General features: G+C 41.1%; 1 protein-coding gene across 1 annotated transcript; it reads right to left on the reverse strand.

Annotated features, from left to right (window-relative positions):
• Positions 1 to 2,378: 2,378 nt before the first annotated feature.
• On the reverse strand, positions 2,379 to 12,114 carry LOC126184667 (aquaporin AQPAe.a-like). The gene is made up of 6 exons (XM_049927149.1): positions 12,035 to 12,114; positions 6,920 to 7,116; positions 4,754 to 4,897; positions 3,874 to 4,083; positions 2,780 to 2,860; positions 2,379 to 2,678 (listed from the first exon to the last, which is right to left on the reverse strand). Exons 1-6 carry the CDS (start codon positions 12,072 to 12,074, stop codon positions 2,529 to 2,531), a joined length of 822 nt encoding a protein of 273 aa, XP_049783106.1. The 5' UTR covers positions 12,075 to 12,114; the 3' UTR covers positions 2,379 to 2,528.
• Positions 12,115 to 12,856: the final 742 nt, after the last annotated feature.

A 12,856-nucleotide genomic window follows, 5' to 3' on the forward strand; every position in this document is an offset into this window, starting at 1 on the left:
GTTATAAATTGGCACAGTGGATAGGCCTTGAAAAACTGAACACATATCAATCGAGAAAACAGGAAGAAGTATGGAACTATGAAAAAATAAGCAAACTATACAAACTGAGTAGTCCATGCGCAAGATACGCAAGATCAAGGATTGTGTTAAGCCGAGGAGCGCCGTGGTCCCGTGGTTAGCGTGAGCAGGTGCGGAACGAGAGATTCGTGGTTGAAGTCTTTTCTCGAGTGAAAAGTTTACTTTATTTTCACAAAGTTATGATCTGTCCGTTCGTTCATTGATGTCTCTGTGCACTGTAATAAGTTTAGTGTCTGGGTTTTCCGACCGCACCGCAAAACCGTGTGATTACTAGACGGAAGGATGTGCCTCTCCAATGAGAACCGAAAACATTGGATCGCGAGGTCATAGGTCAACCGATTCCTCCACAAGAAAACACGTCTGATATATTCTATACGACACTGGTGACGGCATGTGCGTCACATGACCGGAATGTTGTCGACCCACCTAACTTGTACACTTAGCGAATGGGTAAAAAGATTCTTCTACCTTGCCCGATTTAGGTTCTTGTAGATGTGATAATCACTCCCAAAAAAGTGATGAAAAGAGTGTCACAAACTGAAAATAAAAAATTAAACTTTTCACTCGAGGGAAGACTTGAACCAAGGAGTTCTCGATCCGCAGTTGGTCACGCTAACCACGGGACCACGGCGCTCCTAACCTCACGTAATCCTTGCTGTTGCCTGTCTTGCGCATGGACTACTCAGTTTAAGTATTTTGCATACTTTTTCGCAGTTCCACACAACTTCCTGTTTTCTCGATTGATCTATCCATTGTTTCAATTTGTAACTAAATCTGAGGGGGTGCGATGGGGAGGTTCTGTTAGTAGTAAGCTGTTTGTTCTAACAATCATACCTCGTTAATTCTTTCCCGAGGCCTCGTATGAAACTTTCATATGAAATTAACAAGCCGAGAGGAGCTGCATACAAATAGCCTGCAGTTTCATATTCTCATTTAAATTTCAGGTGTACCACTAAACTTCCGCTGCAGTGTGGGAGGCTCGCTCCACACACAGGCTGCAACTGATCTCACTCTGCGAATTTCTTTGCATTGCCACCACTGTATCAGAAATGAAAGGCTGAATAGAACATTTCAGTAACTCAGCAGTGCTTAGGGCTCAAACGATAACGGAATTACGAAACCCCATAAAAGTATCTTGAAAGTAGTACTGACTAAAACTAAGCTGATGACTTGATCCGTGGATAAGCTACAGCTATTATTTTTTAAGGTAGACCATGTCAAATTTTCATGAAAGAAACATCAGGAAGTTTCTAAGAAGCCCTAAATACAATCAAGTCACGTATTCATACAACAAGGACTAAAATTTACTGAGCTGAGGAAAATTAAAAATACTATCGTGGAAAAACGATAATGTTAACAAACTGGGCCTACTTGGTACAGGTTGATGAATGACATTTTAAATATCTTATAGCACTAAGCGATGGAATATTTCCCTCAAGAGCGGATTAGTGGCCGCGCCAATACATGAAGTACTTACACCCAATATGTATTAAACCGTTTGGCTCTACCGAGAGTGCCAATTGCGTGAGGTGTAATAGCTGTTTTGTCCAGATCAAGTAACAAATTTCAATGCTAAATTTTATACAGAATGTACTAGACGTCATAAAAATAGGAACTTTAGCAAACTGTCCTGTATTCACTACTATGGTATAGTTTAGAGGTATCATGAAATTTCATCTCTACGAAGATTTGCGGCAAACGTAATTAACACTGATTAACACTTGCGCAGGAACAAATGCTGCACGGTCATCAGCACAGGCCAACGTGGGTATATTTTAAATTCCGCATTGGAATTTATTAATAGAACGACTGTTTGCTGGTCCAAACCATTGCCCCAGGTAGTTTTCATTCTCATACGCGACGGTGAGTCACGTCGGGAGTTCGAGTAGATAGGATCAGTCGTAGGCCATCCGTGCATTGATTGTAGACACACACTACAGCTCTGGTCCCTTTCAGTAGGTGACTTACGATTTACGGCGGCTACCGCGTAATGTAGACCGTACTGTACTGGTGTCCTTTCACGTCACGTCGCTACAGGAATTACGGGCTTCATGAACCCACTGTTTAGCAGTTTCTAGGAATTTTTACTTTAAACATCAACGACTGCAATCCGTTGACGAGGGAAACCCTTCGTGTGGATTTCCTTTAGTTTTTGGGTTCTGGTTGCTTAAGACTCAAAATACAGCAAACTTTCATTTTGGACATGCTAACTTTATTGAACGTGGCCAACATTTAAAATTCCACATGAACATAAAATTTCTCGTACAGAAGTTTCAGAGCAATAAAATTTTAAATCCATTTTATGTCCTCGCCACGCCTAGTGAAGTATGCTAGTTCCAATACGCATTCTCTTAACCATTATGCTTGCTTGATTTTGCATATTCGTCCAGATTTCAGGCAGATGTTGGAGAATGCCATGTTGTCAAGAGAATTACATTTTTGTTTCTTGGTTATACAGTCCGTTCCGCTACTCCCGATCCCAAGACAGAAGCTTGGCTCAGGGAAGTCCTAAGCTCTGCTGCATCCACAGGCTCGTCTGGTCTGAATTTGTAGAAGATACCCGCAACAACACCGCCTACGCACGGCCCCACCCAGTACACCTGCAAGAGAAAGGCCGAATAAATATAAGGCAAAGTGTCAAAACTTTAGTTTGTGTCAGTAATTCAATATCCTAACATTTCACTTTTCGTTGACTACACACCCAGTGGTTTGTCCATGAGCCTGTAACGAAAGCAGGTCCGAAGGAACGAGCCGGATTCATACTAGCTCCAGTATACTGCATCTGCAAACAAGGTTATTTAGTCATGGAGGATTCCTCAGGAATATTTCTTCCTTACATTTTAATTAATCTGTAATGACTGCACAGCTTATTTAATAGTAGGCGTCCGTGTCAGATGCGATTTCTTTTTCCGCTGCAATCAGGTTTTGCTCTCATTGTGTACATAGTAAACTTAATTTCTCAATGTTGGCCATTTGGGCGCAATGCTCTTTAACATACTACTGAATATATGATTTCGTAGTAGTTTTATCTTTCTCGCAGATTGATCTCTAACGTGTTCTCGCATTTTAAATCCGGAGCTTCGTGCTTGTCTAACTATACGTGGGCGCTTAGTCTGGCATGTACTGAACCTGAACTCAGTGTTCGTTACAAGGAAGAATTTGGCGTACAAGACAAATGCGATTCGGAGAGTTAATCTAGAGCAGATTTATAGTTACCAGATTCTGACCTTCGCGTCAGTATGTCATTTTGCTTGCTCTCTAAAGACCAAATAGGAGTGTAAACATTCAAGAGTAATTTTATTTCTAGTATACGTTATGAGCAGCTATTTAATGAAACTTAACAGCGAAAAAGCTGGAAAAGTTCTCGAGCTGCAGAATTAGTCAATACGGAAGTTTAACTGAAGGTATAAATCTTGACTGGCATTGAACTGTCAGCACTTCGTATCTCTTATAAAAGACCGTAATGATTTTGCAAAACCTGACTGACGCCATGCGTTAATGGTAGAGTTGCGGAATAAGAGGCAGCGGAGAAGTGTTTAATAGCTAGGTAGATATCTTAACCTTTATCAGATTACCAGTTTTATGTACAAATATACGTCGAACGTGTGTTGCCGGTTTCTGTATATTAATCCAGTCACTAATCTACGTTACTTCCACAATTAAACCTGCAGTTGACGTAGGAAGAGCAACGTTAGCACAGCAGTGGTTCATAGGCAACTATGGAATCGTATCACTCATCGAAATTAAGCCTTACTGCGCCGATGCACAGGGTCCCTTGGTGGGCGAGGAACATACCGCGAATAAGTGGCAGGCTGTCACGGAGAGGCCGATAGTGAAAGGTCCTGCGGCTGCCGCCCCTCTCGCGGCGCCCAACACTGCGCTGTACACGGCCATCACGAGCACGAACGAGATGAGCATCTCTACGAAGTAGCCCTGCGTCGGTGTCACGTGCCGATTCAAGGCAGTAACGCCCAGCGTTGCTACAGTCTCGTTAGGTGTCAGGACCTGTAAAAACCACAACATACGGTTACAAGGCGGCTGCTGCTGCGGCAGAAAGTACTATGTTCAATTACTTCATATCATAAGTTGACATAGCAGCACTAAAATTGAGGCACTTTATGTCTGCTACGGTTAACACGGATCAACAAATTTTATAGTCTTAGGATTGTTCTCGTTCAGGAAAGAACTTCGAATAAACTCAGGCGAGCTATCATTGACGTGTGATTCACAAACATCAGGAATTTGCCCGTAAGCCTAACGTCCAGCAGTACGCCAACAATTTGAACCGCGTGCTTCCATTTAGCACCCGTGCTTACCCGTGTGTAACTAACGCCTACATGTTCAGGAGCCAATAAGGGAACAGGGGTTCTGCACTCAATTCGTTCCAACAGAGACGATAGCGGAAACTAGGCTTTCGATGTATGAAGATTACTAAGAATTTTAGTCGCTGGTCCGATTAGCATCTTGCTGTCTCATAACATTCCGTTCCGAATTATTTACGGAATTAATGCGTAGTTTTCTGGTAACTAGTTTCCACGTACAGTCATGGTTAGATTTTAAGGAACCTGACGTGTATTGACTAGTCTAATATGTGAGTTTGAAGCAACCTTTTCCCTCCCATTTAATATCTAAATGTTACAGCTAAATAGCTACTTCAACAGGCGCATCTGAGTACCTGGAGCACGGATGAGCCAGCAGTGGCGCCCACGCACTGCGCCGTCACGTACAGCAGAGCCTTCAGCGGGCCCAGGAAGCCGCCCACCACCAGGCCCACAGTCACTGCCGGGTTCACGTGAGCGCCACTTACGTGGCCAAGCATCTGAAAGCAAACATTTCGCCAGTTTTATTCATTTTTATTGACATAGCTTCTTACAGTACGACTACCAGGAGAGGCAGTCGTAGTGGTAATTGACAGCGTTAGTTTCAACACTTTGAACAGGACGAGCAACTTTTAGTATCTCATGTCGAGTTTGTCACATGATATGTTTGTCTACTGATTTCGAACGAAGCGCTTTGGAACTAGTCTCTAAACATACTGTAACTGCGACGTTTGTTAAACGCTACAGCTTCGCGGGATTATCCGAGCAGTCTAGGGCGCCGCAGTGACTGTGCGGCTGGTCCCGGCGGAGGTTTGAGTCCTCCCTCGGGCATGTGTGTCCTTATGATAATTTAGGTTAAGTAGTGTGTAAGCTTAGGGACTGATGACCTTAGCATTTAAGTCCCATAAAATTTCACATACATTTTAACATTTTTTAAACGCTACAAGAAATAGCAAATTTTGTAAGTTCTAGTAACTATGCTATTTCACTCTGTCCTCTTTCATAGCCCTTTATTATTCACTTGCCAATGTGGTGCCAGTGTTTCCAAAATGTGTTGGTTGAAGGTGTATAGCCTTTGTGCAAAGCCATGCTGCCCTCAGGTTCCGAAATTTGAACCTGAACTTTTATTTGTAGTAAAAACCTTATGCTGTTTTCACTTATCAAAATTTGAGCCGTGGCTCAGTATTAATGGCACTTCGAACAAAAACTGGTTTTTCTTTTTTCGAATACTCACTGCGGATGTATATTAGAAATGTATTCTTGCGAAGAAAACCGCAATCAGCCACTTTTAACGCTACTATACCAATAGCGCTTTGTATTGTCTGATAGGTAGCTCTTCAGACCTTTTCACGTTATTACTTCAGTTATTTAAGAGACAACTGGAATATAGGTGTTAACAGTTGCCTGTTGATTAACCTGTGTCTAAGATCTGCCGTGGTACTATTTGGGTAAGAAAATACCCTTAGAAATTTTACTTTCTTTTGTAGAAGAAAGAAATTTGAAGAATAATTAGGACGTAGACCTTTCAGTTCCCTGGTGTGGGACAACGCTCCTAATAATTTTTGTAATGTCTTGTTTTGTGGTGATGCTGTGAGCACAGTACTTTCATCTGAATGCCCTCCGTTTGTTTCGCTGATTATCAGTGCTGTGAAGTATATTCTGTCTTGAACGCCAGATTCTGCTCTTACAAGCACGTCTATTTTCACGAATTATATTCTGACTGTCCACGCAGTGGCTCCTGCCTAGCCATTCCTGTAGCGTTCGTTTGAAGCTCGTGTATAATAGTGCCAGGCTTTTACGTTAAGGGCCTGCCAGTATGTTATATAATATCGCAGTAGAATACTTGTGCGAGTTCCCAGACTTGCAACCATTTAAGTTTAATGGGTTTGTTCAATTTGTATTTCACGGAACAAGTGATTAGTTCAATACAGATGACAACGGTAACCATGCTTTTCTAGATAACACCGCCATACATGTAACCTTCACCACGGTGTAGATAATAGTTCACTTTCAGATTTTAATTGTTCATCTCGAAACCTACTTCGTTACCTGGTCGGATTGTCAGTTCAGTACCGTTATTGCCTGTGCTTCGAGACTTACGTCTCGAGTCATACGAATCAGTCCATCGTTGCCATGAACTTAATGTTTGTAATTTTAGCTAATACGGCTGGCTGTAACAAACCTGGAGCGACGTTAATGTCTTCCTGCAACTATTACACGCCCTTTGAGTTTCCGAAGTGTCTGGCTGACGTTTTCCAGTAACGCACGATGAAGGCAGTAACAGCACAGACACTACACGCAGAACTTGCTGCCGTTGCCGCGTTTGCTGTCCGCCGCCAAATCTCAGCCGCAACAAGTAATGACCTGGTACTAGCTCGGTAGCAGCAATGTAGTTCTGTCCTTAAGATATTTCCGATTCGCGTCTCAGTGCACTTATTGCAGTTTCTTTACTTCCGCCAAGTTACCGGTACACTGAGCGAGTTTCTATCCTTCTGCAGTGCGATCATTACCGCTGTACCTACCTGCACAATGCATGCGACAGTAAGTCCGAATGTCAGGGCGATCTGAACAGTGGTCGGCTGGTAGCCTTCGAACCATGCTGTTGTCGATCCACACCCGACTAGCACCAGCAGGAACGTGCCGAGAAGCTCCGCAACCAGTTGTCTCAGCACTGTTTTCCAGGGCTTCAGGTCGTCCAACACCAACAGGTCCAGGAAACCTAGAATAATTAGGGTTTCTAAAGTAAATTGGCGATCGGAATATTGTACCTGCTAAGACAATTGACATTCGCACGTTCATGATTATACAAGAGAGCGGAAATTAAGTTATCAGTATATGTTAAGGAGAATAAAGCCAGATTAATGAAAAATTAAGCCTTCAAGTCGTCACGAAAGTTTGGGAAACTGCTCAAAGAAACCTTCGTCTGAAAATTAGGACTGACAATGAAAAATTTCTTACCGTAGTTTTTAAGTCATCACATCAAGTTTTTTGTCTGGCTATGTGAAGGCTAATCTCACCGACTACTGTCGAGATTGATATTGTTCCCTGATATTAAGGGTTATTTATTGAGAGGGTTTGGGTATAACTTGTTACCGGTACACCAGAAAAGTTATCCGGCCAGTAGATACTAAATGCTGTTAATGTAAGGCTGCGGCAGGTCTAGTTAAATTTAAGACTAAAGGTTTAGGATAATTTTAGAATATTCAAGCTGTTGGAGACACCCCTCTGAACCTATTTAACTTAAGTGACGAAAATTGGACGAGAGCTTTTCAAGAGAAAAGCTGTCCATAACTAGGGAACAAAAGTTAGTACCAGCGATCTCAAAAGTCACCAAACTCTCCTAGTCTAATAGGAGAGCTGGGCCCGAAACGTTCCTTAATTAAGTTACATGCAATTTATTACTTTAAAGTTACGAAAGAATCAAATTTATGATTTAATTTTTAACAAACTGGACAGTATGGTTCAAATGTATAGTTAGTAAACAGAAGGAACATTCAATTTTCGGAATTAAAGGACACGCTACGAAAAGTGGAAGTGTAATACCAGCCAGTGGCCATAAACACGGATTTTCAGAATTGTGCGTCGTCTACGACGTCTGGATTACTTTTCAAGTGCAGTTCCCAACAGACGCCTACCAGCCACAGTAACATGCAAAAATCTAGATAATTTTAGGTGAATTTGATTACTTAACGACTGGATATAAAATATTTCCGAAGGTAACTGAACGAACTCTTATCTCCCGAATTCAGTTGTTGCATTAGGCGTAGATCTTGTTCAGATAACACATTGGAAGACAATTGACAAGTAAAGCTGAAGGAGAAGCACTGAAAATTTAATGACTACGTGGAAGTTTACGTACATACCATTTGTGGGCATACCGGATAGGAGGGGCACACTACAGCATTTATAATATAAGCCGACAAATGTACAAAGATTCAGAAATGGCCAGAAGAGTTTGAGTAACGACGAACTTAGGCTTAAGATAATGATGGCGTTTATCCACAATACTTTATTATTGTCTATTGTATGTTTGGGCAATTTCTGGCAATTTTTTTCCAACCATGAACAACCAACGAGGTCGACAACTAGCCGATCAATGTTATAGCTCACTATGTCAACTACCTTCAAAGACGTTTATGAAGCAGTAATTTCTGTTAAAAGAAATAACACTAACTACTCAAAAACAAGTCACGCTTTTTGTGTCCCAAGCAAAATTTTAATGAACGACCATAAGATAGATTAAACTAGTTTACATTCTTGGAGGAAATGTCTTGTTCACAAAGATCAGATTTGAAAATTTTGATGTGCCCAGGGAACACTGAATGAAGTGAGAAATCACTAAGCTCTTCACAAGGTAACAATACTAGGTGGAAATCAACTTTAACTTACGGGAATTAGGTACCTTAAGATAAGCAGCCAGCACAATAAACATATTAAAAGCACGAAAATAAGACGAAAGCATAAATAAACCTATCAAGTACTACAAGAATAAATGCAAAGACCGTATCACAGGAACGGAAAGACTGCTTAAGCTAACGAAATGTCTACCGCCAAGCTGTTCTCTGCCGTACTGACAATCTTAAGTACCCCACCCATGAAACCACTCCCACTTCCTCTAAAGTTTAGCTGCCCTTTTTTACTACCACTGTCTCAGCTGTAGCATGCCTGTATCTATACTCTTCCCTTGTCCGTTCCGTTATTCCAGAAAGCTTTCTGTATTACCCCTTTTCTCTAACCAAGTTGAACATGGTTTTTCCCGATTGTTCCTCCTGTTTGAATGCAGTAGCCTAGTTTCGCAAGGATCTATATCTGTCTATTGTTCTATAACTATGGTAAATGACTGCAGTTTATATTTGGCCCTCACCGACTTCACCTCCGTGCCTGTAACAGCACTAAGTAGCCGACTGCTTCGCACCTACCATCAGACACTGAGAAGCTACGGAACAATTCTTCCGTAAGGTAAAAATTATAAGCTATGAAACATCGCTAAGTACTGTTCTGTCCTCTTCATCTGAAGTAATCTGGTGCGAAACCGCTTCCAATAAAGCCTAGTAGAAAGGGTGCAATGAAAATTTAATTTTATGTGAATTGACGGATGGCTGGAATATACCACAAAACTTGACAAACGGAACCGCGCTGCGTCAAAAAATTGAGCTGTTTGTTGCAAGTATTAATACTACAGTGAAAGTGCAGGTCGGTAACGATGGGAAGAAAACCCGAGATTCTTACGGATGCCACGAGAGAAATAGAACTGCCGTTTTCGTCCTGTTCGGATACCGAGTACGGAATGTTAACCTGCAAACTGTACATTATTTTTTTATCTACAGATGCTTAATGGATATCACGAACTTTTCTGTAAAAATTAAGGTAATTGTTACGATAAGCTGCACGTTTTACATGTTTATCGGTGGAGGATATGTCTATCCTTTCTTATACTGCCGAACCTCAGGTATTTCTTTTGAAAAATAAAAAGAAACCCGGAGACTACTTCCATGTTTAGTACCTCTACCCTTTATCTCAGAAACAAAATTTGAGAACGTTAAATTTGGACGTACTGCAAGCTTAACTACGTAGAAGTTGACTACCGCTTAAAGGATAAAAATACTTCCCAATATAGAAGTTGGCTTTTAAGAAGTTTGCAATTTCGTTAATGGCGAAGTATTTTTTTTTTAACACAAATTACTATGAACAGGTGTTGCACAGGTGGGATTTTCTTTTGAACGGAAGCTAAATTATCACTAAACACGGAAAAATTTAGAACATCGGGAGAAATATGTGCAGGCCTAGCGCGATGGTTGCACCTTACATCTTAAAGGCTGATTCCGCTAACGCTTTTTTTTTTTTTACAGGGGTGTCTTACTGCGACCCTAATTCCATTACATCCTACTCATTTATTTACTAGGAGCCTTCCCCAATGACAACAGAGCCTTTCTATCCTGTGAGCTGCTTAAACAAACAAGCAGGTAAGCAGGCAGCAACATGAAGCGGCCATTCGGAACTTAGTTTTCAAGCAGTTGGCGTTCGGGTGTGTGTGTGTGTGTGTGTGTGTGTGTGTGTGTGTGTGATACGCTTTCCGTAAGCCCATGTAGATTTACCAATCCTATTAACAGAACCAATGTTTAGTGTTTTGTCCACTTCGTGACATTGCACCGAATTGTGGATGTGTCGCGTGGCTCAAGTGGCATACACTAACAGTTTTTTAAACAGCGGAAAAATTTTGACGGAACTCTAGAGCCGCATAGAGCGACTTTTTTTCCGCACTGTGGTGCCAACATTTCTAACAAGGGACGTTAAGCATTGATACCTTTCTACGCCAAAGATAGCACGGCTTCCCATATTTTAGACCATAACCCTTACTATGAACGCAAACAAATACGAAAAAATAAAGGTTCATCACTGTTCTGTGCGTTGTCGGAGTTACTCTCGCAGTGTTCAGCACTGGGTAAAAAACTAGAAATATTTACCTGTTCTGTGGTAGAGTTATCCTAATCCCTCCCCCCCCCCCCCTTACTCCCGCGCAATGCTAGTTCATCAAGATACGCTTGCCTAAAAGGTAGGAGCCGGTGCAGAAGTAAAGCTTAGAGCGCAGGTCGTGAATTGGGCAATGAATTTCATAGGTGAGAGTGTTGTGGGTCAGAGGCGAGGACCTAGTTAAGATTCCTTTTCTGCCTTCCGGTCTTAAGCTATTAGCAAGTTGCTTCGTCAATTATGTTCTTCATCACGGAGCTGCCAGAGGAAACAAAGGATTACCTCATTAGAGGGATCACAGTAACTACGCAGCAGTTAGACTGCTGCCTATAATTAACTGTTTCTGCCGTTCGTAAGGCATCCGATTTCAGCCTTTAGTGTGACACTTAATTCGGGCGCAGCGATCAAGAATTTAATTAAGAGCCGAGAGAAGGAGAGTTATTACCACACTATTGCTTATCGACAAGTTGTGGATAAGAACCTATACTTTTTTCCCCAACCGCTATAATATATGCAAATGTCACCATCCATGGATTGTTATCTACTTAATGTTAGAGTCAACGGTGAAACTACGAGTAAGGCTCACCAGAACGCGTAAACATCCTTCACCACAAAAACATTGACGCATTAGGAATACCAACATCTTGGTCTTTCGAAACCATCTGGAATTGTGGCAGACGGGCCTAAATTTAAATAATTTAACAAAACTATTATCTTAATGAAATACGAAATGTAACTGCCTAAGAAACCATTGTATTTTATGATAAAAAGAAACGTTGTCTTCGGCCCTTTTAAAATAAGCCACGATAATCAGTTGGGATATTATTTGATTACTATGCGGAGTTCAGAGAGCTTTACTCCCACCACTAACATAGTAACCCCAATATAAAATGTGGACGAATAGTTGCATAATCATCACTGTTAATAATTGAGAAATCGTAAATTCCTATCTTACACATCTGGAATTCATTCACGTAATGTTAGAAAACACACGGGAGAAAGATTTAACTACTACAACACCGTACGGAATAATCAGGAGTAACAAGAAGAACGTAAATGAAGGGCGAACACCTACATTAACGTTCCTATCTTCAAACAATCGTAAGAGCCTTCAAGCAAGCAGATTTTAACGTATGCTATACTACACATTATCAAGAACTACAACTCACATTGCGAGGTAAAAAGATGCTTCAACGCAAACATACACATGTTGCTATTCTATACTAACAACAACAGCGGCGTTGCTAACGGTATCACAGTACGAGCGAAGAGGCTGGCTGCTCCTACATATACCTCTACTTGACCAAACACTATCGCAGCAAAGACGACACAGGTCAAGACAGCAGTCACTGCTGAACGTGCTACAGTATAGTCTCTGTCGAGTTTGCATATCACAATTTCTTTATTTGTTTGACACAGCGCCTCTGTCCAGTTTGCATACCACTATTTCTTTATTTTTTGACACAACGCCACTTTCACAGTGTTTTAGATGCTACATTTATCACTCAAAGGTACATTCCTTTTTAAAGGAGTGCTTCATTGTTTTACTTTTCCTGGTTTTAATAAGATGTGTAGCCTCCAAACTTTAACGTTTCAGGTAACAATAGCGTCTGACAACCAATCCTCGTCTATCGATAGCGTGTAAAATAAAATCTTGCAAGTAACTGTCATTTCATTCAATAAACTTCAATTGAAGGATCCAACAGAATATAACGTTAATGACATCTAAAGGGTAACATCAAGAGGCAACCTTTTAATTATCAATCTTCTGTTGCTGCCGGCTTTATGTGTAACATCTAATAGAGAGGATTAGCTACATTTTGTTGCAGTCGGTTTAATTCTACAAAGCATGGCAGACTTAAATGAAACATAATGTCTTGTAGAGCCAATGTTCCGTTTGGTTTTAGTGTTCCGTTAAAATATGATTCGGCGTTACAGCTACAGGCTACAGGTGTTATTTCTAAGTACAATTAATTTATACAGTTTTCAAG

Source organism: Schistocerca cancellata, chromosome 4 (genome assembly GCF_023864275.1).
Source record: "Schistocerca cancellata isolate TAMUIC-IGC-003103 chromosome 4, iqSchCanc2.1, whole genome shotgun sequence".
NCBI classification, from domain to species: Eukaryota; Metazoa; Arthropoda; class Insecta; order Orthoptera; family Acrididae; genus Schistocerca; species Schistocerca cancellata.